General features: G+C 42.2%; 1 protein-coding gene across 2 annotated transcripts in view; it reads left to right on the top strand.

Moving 5' to 3' along the window:
* Window positions 1–21,352, top strand: part of MAMDC2 (MAM domain containing 2) — a 103,164-nt gene that overhangs the window by 46,858 nt on the left and 34,954 nt on the right. For both annotated transcript variants that reach the window (XM_074994078.1, XM_074994079.1), the window contains exons 3-8: window positions 4,611–4,882; window positions 7,207–7,291; window positions 9,110–9,247; window positions 12,218–12,474; window positions 12,742–12,835; window positions 19,729–19,875. In XM_074994078.1, coding sequence (XP_074850179.1) covers window positions 4,611–4,882; window positions 7,207–7,291; window positions 9,110–9,247; window positions 12,218–12,474; window positions 12,742–12,835; window positions 19,729–19,875 — 993 coding nt within the window. The remainder of the gene's footprint in view (window positions 1–4,610; window positions 4,883–7,206; window positions 7,292–9,109; window positions 9,248–12,217; window positions 12,475–12,741; window positions 12,836–19,728; window positions 19,876–21,352) is intronic.

Genomic DNA, 21,352 nt, shown 5'->3' with positions numbered 1-21,352 from the left:
ATGTGTATCGGTGGCAACAGTTACCGACCCTCCAGCATTGGCCTGGAATCTCCAAGGATCTAGAAATTAATCTTTAATTAAAGATTGTCATGTGATGAAATTTCCAGGAGTAGGTCCAACCACAATCGGCAACCCGGGGATTATTTGCTAGCAGAGGATACCTAAAGCACCCTATACTTCAGCCACATTTACTCCCCAACATCTACCTCCAGTGGGTAGCCTGTGCCAGGGTAAGTTAGGGGCTGTGTATTCCACCTCTGAACCTGCAGAAGTTACAGGCCCAGGGTTCATTCCTTATGGGCTACAAGAGTGGAACAAAGAAGATGGAGATGACTATGAATGGAGGTCTGTGTTTCTGGGTTATTTGCTGTACAAGGACTAAAGCCTTCAAATGAGATGAAAACAAAAAAGCAGTCAAGTATGACTTTAAAGACTAACAAAATAATTTATTAGGTGAGCTTTCGTGTGACAGACCCACTTCTTCAGACCATAGCCAGACCAGAACAGACTCAATATTTAAGGCACAGAGAACCAAAAATAGTAATCAAGGTTGACAGAGCTACTGGACTGCTTTTTTGTTTTGATAGTATATAGACTAGCATGGCTAACTCTCTGTTACTATTTGAATGAGATGGTTTTTACCCCCTGTCATTATACAGTTGGGATCTCAGGTTTGGCCATGCTCACTTGGGTCCCGGTCCAGCACAGCACTTAGCAGGGGTGACTGGTCAGGAAGGACGTGGGGGTGAGCACTGGCCAGGTGACCATTTCACTTCCCACCAGAGAGAGGGGGGCACAGTCCTGCCTCTTCCCTGAGCTATGTGTCTGGCAGCTGGGGGAAAGGAGCTATGTTGCTCCGCTTCCATAGACTGCTCTGGTGAGTACTGAGGGGGGCAACCAACACCTACTGCAGCCTCCAGTCCTTCCCCCTAAGCTCCCAGGCTGCCAAGAGTCTCTGGTCCCTTGGTCCTGCTGCCCACAGCATTTGGGGGAAGCACATGGCCCTTCCGCCTTCCCTCACGTATCTCCAGTTATACTTAGATGTGTGCTTAAATTCAGCGCTATGCATGTTGTTAAAGGTAAGCGCTCCCTTACTGATGGGAGCCCTGAATTTTTAGCTGTGTGGAGCCATGGAGGAAAAAGCCAGAGAGAAGGGAGTGAAGGGGTGTATGATACTGCTTCAGCCCTGAAGATCCTGACAGAACTGTTCTCAACCCTGTCCCCAAAGAGCGAGTGAGTCCTGGCTCCCACTCTAGCCATTGGGATTGGGTGCTGGGAGTAAGATTTGTCCCTTATTTGCTGCCAGTAGTTTGCCAATGATCATTTTACAAGAGTTCTAGGTGATTTGCAAGTACATAAGATGGCATCAGACTGGCCACAAGGTCATTTCATGGGGTCTTGTGCTATCTTCTTGTTTTGGCCAGATAGATTTTAGAAATAGACTCTCTAACACTGACTTTGCCTTGAGGTGTTTAAAAAATTTATTTCACTGACTACTGGCTTTCTTGGCTTTGGTTTTGTGTTTTTTGTTCCTTTGTAGTCTTTAAATCTTAGGCTAGGTCTACACTATGTAATAAAGCTGAATTTATTAAAGTCAACTTTGCAACACTGGATTTTATAAAGTTAAAGTTGAATGTCTGCACTTGCCCACAAAGTTGGCTTAGGTTCCCACAATGCACTGATGATTTATGGAGGATGCATTATCTCACCGTTCCCTCAGCCCCATGGCATTCTGGGTTCTTTTGCTGGTGCATTATGGGAAAAAATGCCCCACACATGGGTGTGTGATGTCATCTTCCCAGACTGCACTGCCCTCATTCCCCTCCCATTGAAAGCAAACAACCATTTTTCAGAAGTCTCTTTCCCCATTGTTTGAACTATCCACATTACGGACCTTGTTATCAAATGTGTTCTGAGAATACCCAGCTGACTAAATAATTTCAGTAGGTTGTTCAAGTAGTTTTCTCTGCTTCACATTTGTAAGGGGCAGTCCCCCAGCCCAAGCCGCCATCCAGCAGTTACATTTCTAAGCAGTCAATGCTGAGACTGTGCTTCAGTCCATCCCTTTTTAAAGAATAGTGACTTTAAGAAATAACCTTGCTAAATGTGTTCTGAGAGCACCTAGCTGAGTGAACCATGTTAACAGGTTGCTCAATTAGGTGGGCTTCAGAAGCCAAGTGGAACAAACTGGCGACATTCAACTATGGAAAGACTTCATGTTATTCTCAAGGAAAGAAGATACAATGCAAAAGTGGTAATGTGCTTGAGGTCCCTTCCAGCTCTGTGATTCTATGATTCTATGTATTGGTAGTGTATCTGGCTGAAGGACCCAGGTTTGAAGCAGAGAGAGAGAGAGAGAGAGATCTGTAAGTTGTCACCACACAGAAGTGAAGAGTGCTCTAGGGAGGCCATTGAAATGATGTCTCCAACATAAGATGAGGAGACCATTAGAAGTATTTGCTCCGGACTCATTGTGAATCCCCAAGAGGAAACAGAAGAGAAGAAAAGAATCCCAGAGGGCTTTGGTGGAAGGAGCCATTACTCCATCAGAAGTAGTAGAGTCTCAAGAAGAGAAGGAAAAGTTAAGGAAGCATTAGAAGATAGAAAAGTTGAGGAAAGAATTTAGCAATTCCCTTGCCTCTTCTAGTAAAGAAAGAGACCATAAGTGCAATTCCATCATAGGAAGTCTTTTCCCCTGAGCCACATGATTTGGGAAGGAAGAGTACTGGCACCTTGGAGGGAGCCAGCCCTGCAAAATCTTTGTAGCCTGGGACCAGCTCCCCCTGGAGCATGGTGACTTGGGGGGCCAGCCCCCTAACATTTCTGTGTTGGGGCCAGCCCCACTGGCACATGGGCCACAGAACTATCACATGGTGTGGTGGGGTGGAGGCTAGCTACATGGTGGGAGCAGGGGCTAACCCGCCAGCTGAAATGAGATCCTGGCTCTCCTGATGGCTCCATGCTGGGGCTCTTTTGCACTCTGAGAAGTCATAGCTAGATGCATTGGCTAGAAAGAAAGTGAATTCAAATTGCCAGGCTTCCTGCTTCCACTTGAAGAGCAGTGAAGGCAAAAGTGGCGAGAATGGACCCATTTGGGGCATTGTAGGATATCCCTCAAAGTTGATATGCTGTTTCCATACTAGCACTAATTCGACATTTTAAATTCAAACTTGGTGTTACACTACATTGGAGGTGCAGGGCAAGAAAGTTGGCCTTAGTGCCTGTTAAGAGTGACATAATGGTATTTGCAGTAAAGTAGTCCCATTGTAAAATCAAGCTAAGTGCTTTAAAACTGACTTTATGCTCTAATGTAGACATAGCCATAGAGGCTTAATGGTATTTTTATGTAAATAAAGTCTGAAGGACAGGACTTCTACTTTGCATCAGTTTTATCACCTTTTCCTTATATTTGTGTTTATCACTTTTCAGCCTCCATGTATAGCCCTGCAGGTCTTTATTCCTGATGTTAAATTAGTGGCTCAGGCCCAAAGAACATGTAAGCATGTGGTTAGTTTTAAGTAGAGGTCTAGGTCCATTGTCTCTTGAGACTACTCTACGCAAGAGGGTTTTTCTGGCAAAAACTGGACTTTTGTCGAAAAACCTGCAGAGCGCCTACATGCAAAATGTGCTGTGTCGACAGTTTGTCAGCAAAACCCAGCATGTCTGCTGGCAGCCTTACACCTCTACCCATTTAGGTATAACACCTCTCCTGGCAGCCTTGTAGATGCTCCAGGACTCTTTTCTCAATAGACAGGGCTTCCGGTTCACTGGGCAGCCCTGTTTGCAGAGCTTTGGGTTGGCCGTTCTGTCGAGAGCGGGACAGGCAGTCTAGCTCTTTTGATCCGCTTTTATATGTAGAGGCAATCTGTCGACACACGTTTTGCTGAAAAATCCCTTCCAACAGTCACTTCTGTCAACAGATGCTTCTCGTGTAGACATAGCCCTCATGTTTAAAGTTAAATGTGAAATTTAGTGCTTTGATGAACCAGGGCATTGGTACATATTAGTGTGTATTTTCAGTAGTAACCTAAGAAAGAACCGACAGCAGCTTATTTCAAGTTCTGCTGCAAAACCATGAGAAATGCCTGTATTTTGGCAGACGTAAAATCCATTTTTATTTTTAAAAAGTTAAATTTTATAAAATGAAACTAGAAATATTTCTGTCCAGAGAATAATTTAATGTTCCTCTGAGCTATCCATATGTTATCTATTAAAATAATCACTCCATAAAATTGTAGATTTAAAAGACGGTACTTAGGTAAAATAATCATATATTTTTTTTTTGTCAAAAGTTAATTCTTTGCACTTATAGCATCTTTCACCTGAGGATCTCAAAGTATTCTACAAATTTTAATTGAGTCTCTGTACTTGTGAAGTAGGTTATCGCTTGTCTACAGATGAGTGAAATGGGCATAGAGAGATTAAATGTTTTGCACAGTAAATCAGCGGAGGAGCTGGAAATGGAATGAAGGAATACAACTTCTGGCTCAAGGTCCTGGTCTAACTTCTGCACGACATTTCTTTGCTAAACTGAATGCTTTTATCTAAGTGAGGCACAAGTAAAACACCTGACATTTATTGTCCTTTTCTGTGTGTGTTTGTGTTCCTAGGCCATTACATTTCTGTGGACACTTCCTGGGGAACTCAGGGTGAGAAAGCAGTACTTACCAGTCCTGACCTACATTCTGAAGAGTGGAGTTGCATCAGGCTTATTTATCAGATTGCAACAGCTTCAGAGACTTCATTTGATCCTTCCAGGCTAAACCTGTATCTGAGGTTACACGGAGAGAGCTTTGATCGTTTACTGTGGTCAGACAAGGAACCTTCAGATAGCTGGCTCATAGCCAGTCTTGATTTAAGAAACACCACAAAAAAGTACAAAGTAAGCACAATTGTAGGAGATAGTGCTGGATTTACTATGCACATGCTGGAATGTACTGGCTCTGCTTAAACAGAGAGATGAGGTGGGTGAGATAATATCTTTTAATGGACCAAGAAGCTCTTTTGCAGCACAGGGTTCTTCCTGGGGTCTGTAAAGAGTAATCAGTATTATTAAATAAATTGTCCTAGACTTGAAGAAGAGTTCTGTGTAGCTCATAAACGTGGCTCTTTCCTGAATAGAAGTCACTTGCTAAAAGATATTACCTCATATACATTGTCTTTCTAATGTCCTGGGACCAGTGCAGCTACAACAACAGTGGCTTTCTTCTTGGCTTTCATTGTTACCTTCCATAGGAGAATCTTTGGGTGGTGAGAACAAAGAAAAAGAACACAGTTGGAAGTGAAAGGTTTTTCATGGGACTCCAGACTGTGACTTTCACTCATATTCCTCTGCTATGTGTTCAAGGACCTGAACAAGTAGGCCTAATGTACGCAAATCTCCCATTGAATTCAGTGAAAGTTAGATGCACAAAGGATTTCATAGTAATACATAGTTGCTGAAGTATTGTCAAGGACAATTTCTAAACAAGCTTGTGATCAAGCAGGGGCTGCCAAAGTGGTATGCAAATATCAGATTTGAGAATGCATGGTACTTGGACAGAAAGAACAGAGACAGACCTGCACATGCATAAACAGGTCTCTACTTCATAAAAGGTGGGCTATGGCGCATCTAGGACCTCACTTTTTAAAGTCTCATTAAAAGAACTTCTATAGAGTGCATGATATTCAGTTTATGTTACTGTGAGGGATGAAAGAATGAATCCTTCCTGTAACCTGTTAGCTGCTCTTTCAAGGGTATCTAAGGCTTTTTAAAACCGATTCAGAGATTGATTGATGGATTGATTGATTCCAGTTAGCAAATTGTTAAATCTGTCACTGAAATCAGACAGTTAACGCTCCCTTTTCCAAATAAGTCAGTTAGTAACCTAATAAGCTCCCCAAATCAACCATTAACTTCTCCAAATAAATCAATTCTAACCCCCCCTTAGATTAATCAATGATTCTTCCAGATCAAAAACTCTTTTAGAAACACCTTAGCTCCCCTACCCTCACAGGGGTTAGAAGCTTACAAAGCAGAACTGACACAAGCTCCTTTCCGTATAGTATCTGGTGTCAGAGCTCCCAGCTCAGTGTTGAGCTCCTGTGCTGTCTCCTGCTCTCACTGAGCCACCTTGAAGCAGTTTTTCCAGGTCCCTGTGACATCACCACCCCCACTGAGTGACTGCCTTAGGAACATCCCCAGGTTCCATTTAATGTTGAGACATAAAAGCTTGGACAACATCAGCAAGTACCCTTTGGAAAAAAACTCATTGTCTTGAATGATGTCAGGTTTATGCTTTTGACCTTGTCTCTGTCAGAGGACTACTGGGAACAATAAAGAATAGCTGGTGATGGAATGAGAAGGAAGGGCATTCTCCCTTAATGTCCCCAAACTGTGCATACACATATGCATGGGAGTCTGAACTGAAGTGGGAACAATGTTCTACTTATTATAATGGGAGCAGGAGCAGGTTCCATGCTTGTGTGAAAGTGTGGTAGGTTAAACTCATCTGTGGTGTAATGCTATTCATGTCACTGACATTACCTAGGAGATGAATTTTTCCCAACAGCCTCCAGGGTGAATGGGAGGTACACTGATGCATCCCTATAATGGTAGTAGTACGCACAATTTCTAAGTGTTTGCCTTTCCCGCATTAGCTGGGGCCCCATAGCTGGAGCCATGGCCTTGTTCCCATTCTACTCAGCCATATCTTTTTTGGTCATGTGCCTCTGGAGCAACTGCCGAGATGTGATAGTTGTCTTGCATCTGGGACTATTAGAACAAGGAAGCAGGTGTGAGCTGCCTGAGCCTCCTGAGCCCATCCTACCTGGGGGTAGCCAGAATTGTAGAGTTTTGAGAGAGAGGATAGGGGGGTATTTTATCTCTTTGTAGCAAATTAATGTGCTCATGTCAACTGCAGATTGGTTCGAAAGCCTGTTATCTGCAAAACAGGTATAGCATAGTTAGTAAAATGCAGGCTGCCTCTCACTACTCATCAATGTGCGTTAGAGTTAACTGGAGTTGAGTGTAGTACAGTCTCAATACTCATTCCACCCTTCGCTTCTCTGTTGGATTGCCAGCAAGGGTGCCTCTAGCAGTTAAACCAAGGACAAAACCGCTACCTTTATTTAGCTACTCTAATATAACAGTTTTAAAGTTCTGATATGTCATACAGTAGCAGAAATTTTAGCACCCAATTGTACTATTGTGTTTCTGTCTTCCAGATTGTATTGGAAGGTGTTCTAGGGCAAGACAATTCTGCCAGTATAGCAGTTTTTGAAATTAAAATAACTGCTGGATATTGTATTGGTAAGTACCATCCTTCAACCCATGTGTAAAGATAAAATACATTTTTATTAGAGAATAGTCTATCATAGTCCATGTAAAATGTTTACTATATTTAAATCTGTGGGGTAGGGGTTGTTTGTGTGTAGATCTATATGACACACAGAGAGAGAGAGAGAGAGAGAGAGAGAGAGAAAGATGCTCACTTCAATTTATGTTTTTTAAAATTTCTGGACTATTTATTACACATTAAAGAGTTACTGTAGGTTTCACAAAGCTAGACTGCCGCAAGAATTAGACATAACAGCTGCAACCCAGTGACTAAGTGTCCATTCGTGCTCTGTTATGGAGACAACTGAGCAGCTCTATAGTCACAGTTGTGTTGATGGTTGTACTTACAGAAGGAATTTAAACCCCTTAATTCCTTATGATAGGTCCCAGAGATCCCTACCAAAGTTATAAAATTGCAGTGAATAGGAAATATTTACATTTTAGATAACTTCATTGATGGGTGAATCAGCATTTTTCCATTCCCATGTCTATAAATAATACTTGCAAATGTTATCTTTTAGTCTAACATTTTATTGTGCTCCTAGTAAGTTACTTATCACAATTCTCACGTACCTGATAATTTACATACACTTCACTATTCTTTGGACAGACAGGCTACTTTGGAAACACACAGAAGCTTAAAAATAATCAGTACGTCTATTTAGCTCTGCACTGGACATTCAATAGATAGGGGAGATTTCTGTCTTGCAGTGCCAGCCCTGCAGCAGTTACAACACTCAGGGCTATAAAGCTCAGCTCTCCAGCTCTGTTCTTTAGCCTGCCTATCTGGCTATGTGACTGCAGGTCTCAGCCAGGACCTCACTGTATCTCCCTGCACATACATTCCTTTCTCTTGAGCCCTATTCAGCCTCCCTTCTGCCCACAGTTGTTCACCACTGGAAACTCTGGTCTGACAGACCTGATAAGGGTCGGAAAGAAGTACACCGAGTCCCTGTTTTGGTATTTGCATTATTTTAACTGGGGCTGAGTTGCAGCAGTTAGTGAGATACCATAGCAAATGTAAAAAGAGCAAGTGGGACTGAACAGGAAGTGACACAATGGTAATAGCATACCCCATGGGCGGGATCCCCTGTAAGCTGAGTGCTGGCCAGCCCTCCAAGAGAGATTCATGTGCCACCCAGCCGATTAGCAGAACACCCAGACCACCCTCAGTTGGCAGCATGTGTTCCTATTGGTAGTGCGCAGACATACATGCCTTGGTGCGAATAACAAAACTTATTCTACCTATGGATGGAAGAAATTAGAGGGAACCCTGCTCAAGGTTGGTGGTGTGGCGGGGACTTGCCAGACTAGTAAATGAGGCAGCGACGGCCAAGTTAGCCCTCCTCGTAGTCCAAGATGAAGTGGTCAACAGCTACAGCTTCCAAAATTTGTAAACTGTCAGCTAATTTGGGCTACAGAGATGAGGCACCTCCCCAGCAACAAGCATATACAAGCCAACACACAAATTTTAAAATGTTAACTCTGCAGTAGCCTGTGTCTGTGACATTTCACCCCATTGTTGTGTATATTTTCAACCCATTGAACAAGACTTTTATATTATAGACCTCATCTCTGATCAATATATATTATTTTATATCCTATAACTGTGACAGCTCTGGGAACCTAGGAGGCCCTGCAGCTGTTTTTCTTAGATTGCAGAAGGCTAATATGTGGTCTTACTTAGACAATAAAGTGGATGCATGGTAATAGTCTTTCTTGCAGCTTCTGTAATAAGCATGTGTGCACTGAGTTGTCCCTAGGTCTTCATGATTCTGTTTGCAATTGCAGAATGTGATTTCGAAGAAAATCATCTTTGTGGCTTCATGAACCGCTGGAACCCCAACGTAAACTGGTTTGTTGGTGGAGGCAATGTTCGAAATTCACAATCCATGTTTCCCAGAGACCATACACTTAACAGTGAATTGGGTGAGCAGCAAGTAAAGTAGCCTAGCTAATAATAATCTGTACCTGCAAAAGCATCTATCATTTAACTTTTATATTGTGGTAGCAACTCAAGGACCGAACCAGTTCACATGATCAAAAGATATATTAGATTTCTTTACTTTTCCTTACTTTGTTGTCAATTAAAATAAAAGAAACGGTTGGGGAAGTACATTACATTAATGGTAGTCCATCGATCCGATGATGACAAATCTGCAAAACTATAAAACTGCAAAGGATGGGCCATGCTTTAAGAGAAGGTTTGCAGGCCAGGTCCTTTCTACTCGTAATTCCCCTTTGTGCCTACTTCTCCTCCTAGGCTGAGGGGGACAGAAAGGTAGTGCAAAGACTGGCTATTCATTATTCCTTCTGTAGGTAGTGTATAGTAGCCTCCTCCTAGGCTGCTGCTACACCACCAGATAAATTTGAATTTAAGGCAGTTAGCTCAATATTACCAGGTGACTGTCTTCACTGAAAATAACATTAGCTTGATTTAGGGTGCACTAATCTTGAGATTACAAAATCGCAGTTACCTGCTGGGTATACCATCAAACTCAAAATTGAAAAATTCGATTAAACTTCAGTGTAGAAGCACCACGTCCTAAAATCGAATTTATTAGCCTCCACAAGTGTCCCCTATCTATCCCACAAAGCTGTGCGTGGTGCACCTGCCTCCCAATTCCCCCTACTAGTGGAAGCTGGGAAACTGTCCAGGCTGCTGTACTCCTGTGACAGGGGCCAGGCACCTGTGGTTGGGCAGCTCGAGCTGCTGTGGGGCCAGGCAAACCTTATGCTGGGCTGTTCCAGCCGGTGTGGGGCCAGGTACCCTGTGGTCAGGGTGCTCAAGCCACTGGGGGGCCAGGCATCCCACTGATGGGCTGCTTGAGTCACCGCAGGGCCAGGTGGGCTGCTGCTGGTCTGCTCCAGCTGGTGCCAGGCCAGGCACTCATGGGCAGGCTCCCATCCTGCAGGTGCCCTTGGCCACCTGTGACCAGGCGCCCCCAGACAGTGGGCTCCGGCAGCTTTTCTACTGGAGCCCATGAATGGCAGGGGTTTGGTCTTTTTTTTTAAGAGGTTTTTTTTGGTGGGGCGGGAGTGTTTTTGGGGGGGGTGTTTTTGGGAGGTTGTGTTTTTGGGGGAAGTTGGGGTTGGGGGAGCCTGTGGGGAGGGGGATTAAACCCTCACATTTTTGGGACTATGGGGAATAACACCCAGCCTTATTAGTCCAGTAAATGGAGGGTTTACTGTACTAGTGGGAGCTGGGAAATTGACTGGGGCTGCTGCACTGCCAGTTTCCGCGGTCCACCAATCTTCTGGACCCGGGAAACTGACAGTGTTGCTGCTCCTGGCTCAGAATGTGGGGCTGAGGGAACTGTGGGATAGGTTCCCACAATGCACTGCTGCAACAGTCGATGTTTGTTTGGTGATTTCAGGGTGGAAGCAATGTGTCCAATTTGTTGGGAGCCTGTGGGAAGTGAGGATACTCAATCAAATTTAGAAAAACCAGCATTATAAAATTGATTTTAATAAATTTGTAATTGTCTCGTAGTATAGACATAGCCTCAGACAGTAGGTGAGAAACATTCTTTTTCAAACTTGCTCTTTTTCACCCATCTACTTCTTAATATTATATGTAAATGGGAAGGAAATTAGGGGCATTCTAGGGGAAACAGTTGGAAAGATGTACAGTTCAGCTCTTAAACAATATGAAGTGTGTGATGAAACAAGACGTTAGGAAATAAAAAATGATGGCTGACATGCCTTTCTTAGCTTATGCCATTGTGCCTTTGCATTTCCAAGCCTCAGTTGTCTGAGCTGAGTGTGTGAGTCTAATGCTGCTTGACCCCCCAGACAGCTGAACAATTGGTAACCAGTGTAACGTGAGTTTAATATATTACAGTTTCATTAGCCTGTGCTTGATGACTAGTTGTTGAGAACGTTTCACTTTATGTGGATGGGCTTGCAACGAACGATGAAAGTTAAACTGTGACAGCTAGTAATTCTGCACTGAATCAATGAAGCACTGAAAAAGTCAACTGCAGATGAAATTAAACCTATGCCGGGAGGTTGGTGGTGTGGCAGGAACTTGCCAGACTAGTAAATGAGGCAGTGACGGCCAAGTTAGCCCTTCTTGTAGTCCAAGATGAAGTGGTCAACAGCTACAGTTTCCAAAATTCATAAACTGTCAGCTACTTTGGCCTACAGAGAAGAGGCACCTCCCCAGCAACGAGTATATACAAACCAACACACAAATTTTAAAATGTTAACTCTGCAATAGCTTGTGGCTGTGACGTTTCACCCCACTGTTGTATATATTTTCAAACCCCTGAACACCACTTTTCCATTATAGACCTCATCTTTGATCAATATAGATTATTTTATATCTTATTATTGTGACAGCTCTGGGTATGCATCCGCACAACTCTACTGAAGTCAATACACATATGTCAATTTATGTGAACTCAGAAGCTACCCTATTAGGTGTGTGCGGGAAGTAACCTACTTTTCAATTCTAATCTGACTGAGACATAGTAAATGTCTGTCCTATGAATTTTTTCATTTGTCAGTATCCACCAAAAGTTTGGATAGCAGATTTTTTTCAATCTAAAATAAAATTAAAGGTTTAAGGTAATCTGAGAAGCAACAGGTGATGGTTGAGATGTGGAGACTGCTTATTTACCACTTGTCTCCCAGTCTCACAAAATCACAACCCACTGATATACCATTCACAGGCTTGTGCAGAGACAAGCAAAGGGGAAAAGAAAAAGAGAGCCAACGCTCATAATTTGTAGAGAACATTATTATTAGCATTTCTAGGGAGACCTCACAGTAGTTATCCAATGTGTTTGATGGAGTTGAGCAGTAAATCAAATTTCCGCTCATCTATTGATATGCCTATTTAATTGTTGTTCTCAGACATATATATATTAAGGGTTTTTTTACATATATTTTTAGGTCACTACATGTATGTTGACTCTGTTTATGTCAAGCATTTCCAAGAAGTGGCTCAGCTGGTCTCACCTAAGACAACGACCCCCATATCTGGCTGCTTATCCTTTTATTACCAGCTTCAGCAGGAGAGTGGCATTATTTTTACTCTCTACATAAGAGATATGAATGGCTTTTATGAAGAAATCTGGAAAACAGACAATGTAATGAATGCAGACTGGAGTTTAGCGGAGGTTGATTTTGATGCGCCATATCCAATGGAGGTAAGACCATCAAATGCCTGTGCAGTACAGCTGTATCTTCCACAGCTTGCATTGAAGCTTTATATGTCAGTGCTGTTGATGTACCGCATCTTCTCTGTGATGACTGTCATACAATCAAATAGAACCTGTTTCTCCTGTCATTATGTCTCTTACCTCCAGAGTGTCTCCTTGTTTCTGGGTGATCAGAATTCTAGATGGTAAAACAGTGTTAACACATTGCGATGACATATGGAATAGATAAGTAATAAATTGCCATTTATTTTTCAGCTTATTTTTGAAGTTGCTTTCAATAGTGCCAAGGGAGGCTATGTTGCTCTTGATGACATTTCCTTCTCTCCAGTTTATTGCAGAAATCAAACAGGTATGAATTCTTTTGAGTATTTTCTTTCCATAGTTTTTTCTCCCTTCCTCTGCCTTCTTGAAATCTAGTCTGTAGATTTCAGTGCTAGGAATATACTATACTACATTGGAGATACTAGCCTATTCAATTTAGTAATGCCCCTAGGTTCCTCCTCCTTTTAAAAAATGAAATGGGGTTGTAGAATGAGTGATACATGCAGACCAGCAATGAGGGCATTTTACCTGTTGTAAAGTGCTTTGAGATTTGATGAAAAGCATTAAATATGAAGTAGGTATTATTAACCATTGAAACCAGATACTTAGGAACATGGTGGATTGCCTACCATAAGAAGTCTTGAAGGTAGAACTGGATATCATTCTATAACTCAAACAGAAATGATGGGTTTGGTGCAGAAATTATTAGGTCAGGTTTTATGACCTGAATTATGCAGGATGTGAGACTAGGTTAGTCCCTTCTGACCTTAAAATCTTTGAATGTATAGGTTGCCAGAGCAACAAAATTAAAGAGCAACATTTTAAATCTTGAGTAGGAATAAAGAAAGTAGTTTTACCTCTTTATTTAGCACGGCTGGTACGCTATGTCCACACTTCAGGCAGGATGTTGATAAAGCTGGAAAGGATGCAGAGAAGAGCCACAAGACTGATTGAAGATTGAAAAACATACCTTGTAGGGATAGATTCAGTGAGCTCAATGTATTTAGCTTAAAAACAAAGAGGTTGACAGGTACCTTGACCACTGTCTGTAACTGGCTTCCTGGGAAGCAGATATTTGATAATGGGCTCTTCTATCTACCAGCCAAAAGTATAGCATCATAATAACTGAAAGCTGAAGCTACACAAATTCAGACTGGAAGTAAGGCCTAAATCATTAGCAGCATGGGAAATTAACTATTGGAACATTTTACTAAGGGCTGTGGTGGAGTATCCATCACCACCATTTTAAAATCAAGATTGGCTATTTTTCTTATGGATATGCTCTAGTTTAGGCAGGAATTATTTAGAGAAATTTCTATGGCCTGTCTTGTACAGAAGGTCTGCCTTCTGGCTTTGGAATCTATGAAAGCTTTATAGACCATTTACGGAATGTCATTCATTTTGGCATTTGATCCAAAATACAATGGCCTAGCCTTCTTCTGAGACAAGTTCATAGTTCCTGGGATCCATGCTGCAGGAACGTTAGTTTGAATGCTTCACAAATAACAAGCTGTCCTGTAGCAGCTTAAAGACTAACACATTTATTATGGAATGAGCTTTTGTGCGGAAGATCCTGAAGGTAAAATAAATTACCCCAGAGGCTAAGGCTGTAGCAGCATGCCTCCTGAGGGAGCATGGGATTGGGACAGGTGCCCAAAATTAAATAAACAAGGTGCCGTGATAGAAGGAGCCCAAATGTGAATGGCAAGCGCTGTATCCTTCCCACAGTGATTAACAAGGAGACATATCATATCTTCCTATGTGCCCTATATGCATTTTCAGAGTTGTAAGTCAGAAGATATTTTTGGGGTCATGTGCATGGGTGGTCAGTAATGTAGGCAAGGAAAGGTACTGCCTTCCCAAAGCTGTCTGTGTTCCCCAGCTGCCCAGGGAGAGCTTGGGTTGCAACAGAGCTGCCAGGGAAGGGGTGGGGTTGGCACAGCTTCCCAGCCACCCAGGAAGGCAGAGGTTGCAGTGCACCTGCCCAGGGCAAGGGTGGCAACCCAGCTGTCCAAGAAGGACTGGGACTGGGATGGTTCAGTCTGAGACTGTCTGAATGCTCAGGGAGTGCCATGGCTGGGGAGGGCCGGGGCCATGATTATTCTGTCACCAAGGGAGGGCTGGGCTGGGCTGGCTAGTCTTCCAGGCACTGTGATTGGCCAGGAAGGGTGGGCTTGCTCCACTTCCTGGGATGGGGAACTATGGGGTTAGGGTCTGGGAGCAATAACCTGGGGTGGGGGTTGGGCTTGATTTGGCAGGGGCTGGTGGCAGCAGAAGGGGCCAAGCCTTGGGCGGAAGGGGCAGGTCTGGGATCTCCCTTCCTCAGCTGGGTCTTCACCCACCGCCTGTGATCATGTGGCCAGCTCACTTCCCTCAACTGATGGAGTGAGTAGGTGCCTCTGAGAGGGGAGTGCCATCAGGATATTGTTAGGTTTCCACAACAAAAAAACCAAGCTGGATCCAAATGATCATTGCTGGGGGGCAGTTAGGGCCTGGACTCAGCCCTTGGCAAATAGCGTCCGTCTTTGGACTAACCGATACTGTTTAATTGGAATGTTGCTTTTCATTGCTAAGTAACATTCTAACGATGATGAATAATTTCCTATTAAATCTATTTGTTCTTTTTTGGTTAAAATTTTGAGTTCTTTTGAAATGAGAAGAAGAAATCCACTTTGTACTGATCAAGTGGAAGGTAGTTTATTTTTTTTAACATATGTACATGGTCTCTGCAGATTTTGTCCGCGCACCTTAAAGATGCATTTTGTGGCAGTAGCAGGCATGAGACCAAGACCATCCAGTGTGTTTCTAAGCTACCAGTCTTTGGCTGCTTCTACACATAGTACCTCCTCTTGGAGGTGGCATGGTAATGAGGCAATTTGAAGCAGGCTAATGAGGCGATAATGTGTATATTCAGGGCCTCATTAGCATAATGGTGGCCACATGAATTTCAAAGTACAGACTTTGTATTGCAGATTGACAGTGTAGTTGAAATAAGCACCCCACTTCAGTAGTCTCTTAGTCTGATCTAGTTTTATGGGAGCTCTTCTGGACTCCAAAATAGATGTGTAGACACATGTATTGCGGGGATCTTCTGGAAGGAGACTCTCCTTCCAGCAGCCTCCTCTTCCTCAAAATTTTCCAGAAGAAGGGGCATGTGTAGATGCAGCCTAGGAGTCCTGATTCAAAAGTGCACAAATATTAGTGCAGGCCTTCAAAAATCTACCAGTCACCATTTAGCCAGTGGACTAAATTTACTAGCCAGAGGCTGATTCAGAAGATGCAGCCTCTTTCTTCAAGCTAGTGCAAGGGTCGGCAACAAAAAAGTCAGATGAGCCAATTTTTCCAATGCGGTAAAAAACTCAATAACTCAAGATCTGCAATGCATGTGAATCTGAGATGGTCCTCAAGAAATAAGGTCAAACTGTACTTTTTGTAACCCTTATTTTAAGAACAGCAAACACACGATGATTTGTAATGTGATACATGTTTACTGCAGGACATCCACAAACTTTTTACATATTCTGTTTCTTCACACTTTATGTGTACCACTGTCTTCTTGACTTTCGCTCCCAAGCCTCCTTTCTCTATGGGGGAGTTATCCAAAGTTCTGAGGGCACATATCGTTGGCTAGTTAGATATGAGTTGTTCATTTTGGGGCTTTTAGACGTTCACTGTTTATTGAAAATAATCAGGAGGGTTTTTGGGGTTTTTGTGTGTGTGGTTTTTTTTTTTTAATTTTGCAGTTATAGGCTACGTCTACACGTGAAGCCTACACTGAAATAGCTTATTTCGATATAGCAACATCGAAATAGGCTATTTCGATGAATAACATCTACACGTCCTCCAGGGCTGGCAACGTCGATGTTCAACTTCGACGTTGCGCAGCACCACATCGAAATAGGCGCTGCGAGGGAACGTCTACACGCCAAAGTAGCACACATCGAAATAAGGGTGCCAGGCACAGCTGCAGACAGGGTCACAGGGCGAACTCAACAGCAAGCTGCTCCCTTAAAGGGCCCCTCCCAGACACAGTTGCACTAAACAACACAAGATACACAGAGCCAACAACTGGTTGCAGACCCTGTGCCTGCAGCATGGATCCCCAGCTACCGCAGCAGCAGCCAGAAACCCTGGGCTAAGGGCTGCTGCCCACGGTGACCATAGAGCCCCGCAGGGGCTGGAGAGAGAGCGTCTCTCAACCCCTCAGCTGATGGCCGCCATGGCGGACCCCGCTATTTGGAAGTTGCGGGACGCGCAACGACTACACGGTCCCTACTTCGACGTGGAATGTCGAAGTAGGGCGCTATTCCTATCCCCTCATGGGGTTAGCGACTTCGATGTCTCGCCGCCTAACGTCGAAGTTAACTTCGAAATAGCGCCCGACGCGTGTAGCCGTGATGGGCGCTATTTCGAAGGTAGTGCCGCTACTTCGAAGGAGCGTGCACGTGTAGACACAGCTATAGTGTTGGAAGCTGCAAAAAGGCCTTAAAGAGCTGCATGTGGTTCCAAGCTGCAGGTTGCGGAGCCCTCAGCTAGTGCCGTAATGAGAAGCTGAATTCTACCAACACCCAGAGTAAGGGGGCAGAGATTTTTCCTAAGTGCTGTTCTTGCACCCTGTTTGGCAGCTTCATCTTTCACAGCTGACTCATATATGTTTGTTAAATTTGAAGTGACCATCCGCAAGAGGGCCATTTGCTCTGAGCCTCAGGAGACAAAGGGGCCTCAAATGTTGATATTTTTGTACCATGTAATTTCAATTTATTATGTGCCTTGCTGTTCTAACAGAGATAACAAAAGAAGTTATATGTACCTGCAAAAAATTATTTAAAACATTGTGGGACCTTGGGTCTTTGCCAATTTTTCGGTCGCATCTGAATTTGCATCTGCATGACTGGAGTAGTTTCTGTGATTAGTGATTCTATGTATGTGATTTTGAAACTTTACAGTCTTTGCATAGTTTAGAGGTTTTTAAAATTGTAATTTATTCTGTTATTGTAATGTGATTTTTACTTGATTTGAGGCTGAGTTTAACCTTTAAATTAGAAGTTTCTCTCTGCACAGGAGATTTTGGTATTCCTGTTTTTTCTCATGTATCTTTGTATATAATAACCATATCAGGCTCAGCTGTAACCTACCTCTTCACCCAGTTTTAGATTCACCTTTAAAGCTTTTTTTGTGATAATAAACTTTTAATTCTAATTGTTTAATAAACTGTATATCTAATCTGACAATCGCTACGTGTTCATAATAATGCCCAAGTTATTAGAGGAATTTAATATCGGGAACATGTTAGCAGATGAAATTTCAAGAATTTGAAATAAGGCTAAAAGGGCCATAGTAAATAACATCCCCAAGCTATTATTATATAATATTGATTGCAAAGTACATACAATTAAAATTTTGTATAACCAATAGCCTTTAGCAAATTAATTTGTGTTACTGTGTTTTAAAAGAACACCTTCATAAAAATGAAAGCGAAGATTTGAAAGTGGTACAAGTAAGAGATGGCAAAAGCAAAAGAAAGAAACAGCAGTTAAGAGTTTAAAGCTAATACTATCATTTCTCACAGAAAAGACACCTCAGTCATTAGAGGGTGACCATACTCACAGTTGACACTTTCAGTTCTAATGATGAAAAGTTTGTACCCACAAATAACATTTAAATGCCACTGCCTCAAAATGAGATCATTAATCAAGACTCGGAAATGCCAACAGTAGTGACAGATGCAGGGTCTATGCTCGATTTAGAGACTGTGCAGGCAGAAAATGAGGATCTCGGAGATGCAGTGAAGCAAGAGCAAGAGCTTATGACTAGCACAGGACACAGTAGCATCAGAACCTGATATTTGACTTCTTGATAAGAACAGTGTTGCTCAAATTCAGTCATTTCTCAAAGTTAGTTGCTTTCATATTCCAAATAATGTACCAAAAGATGTGGAAAATCATGCTTTTTTCACTTGTCTGCCGACAAACTGGTTCAAATGAAGAAAGTGACATAAGAGACTGGCTCTGCTAGAGCATGGAAAAGCAGGCTCTGTACTGTGTACCCTGTTTCATATTTATTAGTAATACTTTAAATGCATCAGTACTGTTTGATCCATCTGGTTAGAGCATCAGTAGATGTTGGTGGAGGTTGAAAGACCGAATATCTGCACATGAAATTTCAGTATCTCATAAATCATATATGGAAATCAGCTAGTAGAGCCGCACTAGTTGAGAATTCAATTGAAAACACACTCCTGCGTGAAATAAACACAGAAACTGATAACTGGAAAAAACTCCTTGAGTGCATATTCAGTGTCTTTCTTTTTTTTTTTTTCTCTGAATGGGGATTGCCTTTGTTCAGTTCCAGTCAACGTATCTCTGACCCCATGAATGGAAACTTTCTTGGTATATTGAGCTTCTGATTCTCCCCAATCACTTGTACAAATGATTTGTGAATATCTTTGAGGGAGGAACATTTCTTAAAAGCAGCCTGCTGGGTGCAGATATTTTTAGGCTAACAGTCTGGCCTATTTGTCCCACTGTGTGGAATTAGCCAAAAAGCCTTCAGCATGGCTAAAAAGATTAGCCGAACTCTTTAATAAATTACACCATTTATAGTGAAGTGTTCCTTTGTGCGGTGGAATATGCAGATGCCAGTAGCCATAAAAACATACCATGTAGGACTCCCCCTCTCCTTCTCCCTCTCCCTCTCTTTCTCTCTCTCTGTCTCAGGCACATAGGAGAGTTTGTTAAAATGAATAAATAAATAAGTAAATCTTAAATACTTGTCTTAGAAGGTTATCACACTGGAAGTCTAGATATTATTATACCCACACTTTTAGTCTGGTTAGGTTTGAATGGAGATCAAACACAGAGAAAATATTTGGATGTCTTTATGTATCATATGCTGAAGGATGATTTTTTTAATGTGTGTTGACTATTTATTTTAATAGGGACTGTGAAAGAGGTATTCTTGCCCCTACCCCCTTGGCAAAATATAAGAAAATGCTATCCATTGGTCATACAAAATGATAATTTTATGTCAGCCTGATGATGTGCCATATGTGTAAAGTATCTGTGTGTATCCGCTTGACTTTTGCAAAACACACATTTACTAGTCATGAATAGAAAGAGAATGCATTTTGGCATTCTTCTTCAAATACTTATGCAGTTTACAGTGTACTGCTCTTAGCTGAGTATGTTTATCTTTTTGCAGGGTTTTCTTTCAATCCTGCAGAGGCAAACTGCAATTTTGAGGAAGGTCTATGTAATTTTTATCAGGATCACAAGGATGGCCCTGGCTGGAGCAGAGTGAAAGTAAAGCCTAATGCCTATAGGACAGGTGATCACACTACTGGATTAGGTAAATCCAAAGTTCTTTTAACTGAAAAAGTCCAGATGTATATGGAGACCAAATTCCTCTTTATTCCAGGACAGATTATGTAATTCACACAGCAGTCTGTACTGACGGTGGGGCAATGAGGAGATGCCTCAGTGGGAGCTCTGTAATCGAAGAACTTGTTAATGCCAGTTGGCAAAGGTGTACAGAGAGTACAGGTCTCTCTAAAGTCTAGCATACATTCTGTTTCTCCAAAGAGGGTCAAGTGCAGCCTGTAATAAAAGGTTATGTCCTACTGATTCTCAGAATTGTTGCAAGATGTCTGTACAGTTGATAATTAGAGTTGTGTATATATGCAGAGAATATATTTTAACATCTGTCACCAATCAAAGAGGAAAACAGGTTTTCTTCTAGAGCGGAGGTGAGATGCATATCTGTTGGAATATAAATTAAGCATAGCAAGCCACCACAATAGAAGCCCTATTTACATAGAGTGTTGACAGAAAAAGAGCACACAAGAAAAAACAAGCCATGGGGGTTAGCCTGGCTGTGTGAAAAGAAAATGGATTTGGGGTGATGGGTATCTGCAGGAGGCAAGGAGGCCACCCCTTTATTCTGCGTCTAGGAAGTAATCAGGCAGTGTGATTATATTCATAAAAATGGGATCTTTCTTGGTTAAGTCAAGAAAGAATAGGTCAGTGGTTAGAGCATGGGCCCTATAAACCAGGGGCTGTGAGTTCAGTCCTTGTTTGGGTCTCAAACGTAGTTCATGATGACAGCTTTCAGGTACCTAGGGACAAGTTAAGGTAAACCTATGGCAGGGAGGAAACTTTTTATGCGGGCCCCAGTTTTTGTCTCTGCAATTAGCAACCTCCTCCACTCCAATCTGTCTAATGTAATCCAAACTAATGGAAATTTTGGTCATGTTCATATAAAAAAAACCCCATGTTTTGGCATGTGTAAGAAAATAAGTATGTCGAATGTAAAAACGTTATTAATCGGTATATAAAGGTGAATACACTTCTAGAAAAACAAAAACATATTTCAGCATTTTCTGTGAGATAGATGAGGTTGACACCTATCAGCCAATCATTCTGAAATTTCATACCCCCCCATGGGGGCATGGCCCCACTTTGCTCACCCACAATGTAGACAGTCCTAGGTCCCCTGCTGTGAGGGCAAGAAACTGGACTGAATGACCACTTGAGGTCCCTTCCAGTTCTATGATTCCAAAGTCAGTGGTAAACACTGCAAAGAACATGTGGGGAGAGAGAGATTTATTTAGACTGAAAGTAGTCTGTTAAAACATGCTTATTTTATAAGGATGATATTATGATTTGTTTTATATGTAATTCCATTTCCATTATTTCCACTTACTATCTCTTAAATTTTGATGGCTGATAAGCTGATAATTGATTTCACTATAACTATATCTCAGCACTGTGGTACTATATAAGAACAGAGGCTGAGTTGACGCAAAAAAGCTAGTTTATACCTTGTC

The sequence above is a fragment of the Carettochelys insculpta genome, chromosome 5 (genome assembly GCF_033958435.1).
Source record: "Carettochelys insculpta isolate YL-2023 chromosome 5, ASM3395843v1, whole genome shotgun sequence".
Taxonomy (NCBI): domain Eukaryota; kingdom Metazoa; phylum Chordata; order Testudines; family Carettochelyidae; genus Carettochelys; species Carettochelys insculpta.
This window is presented reverse-complemented; position numbering and strand designations above follow the sequence as displayed.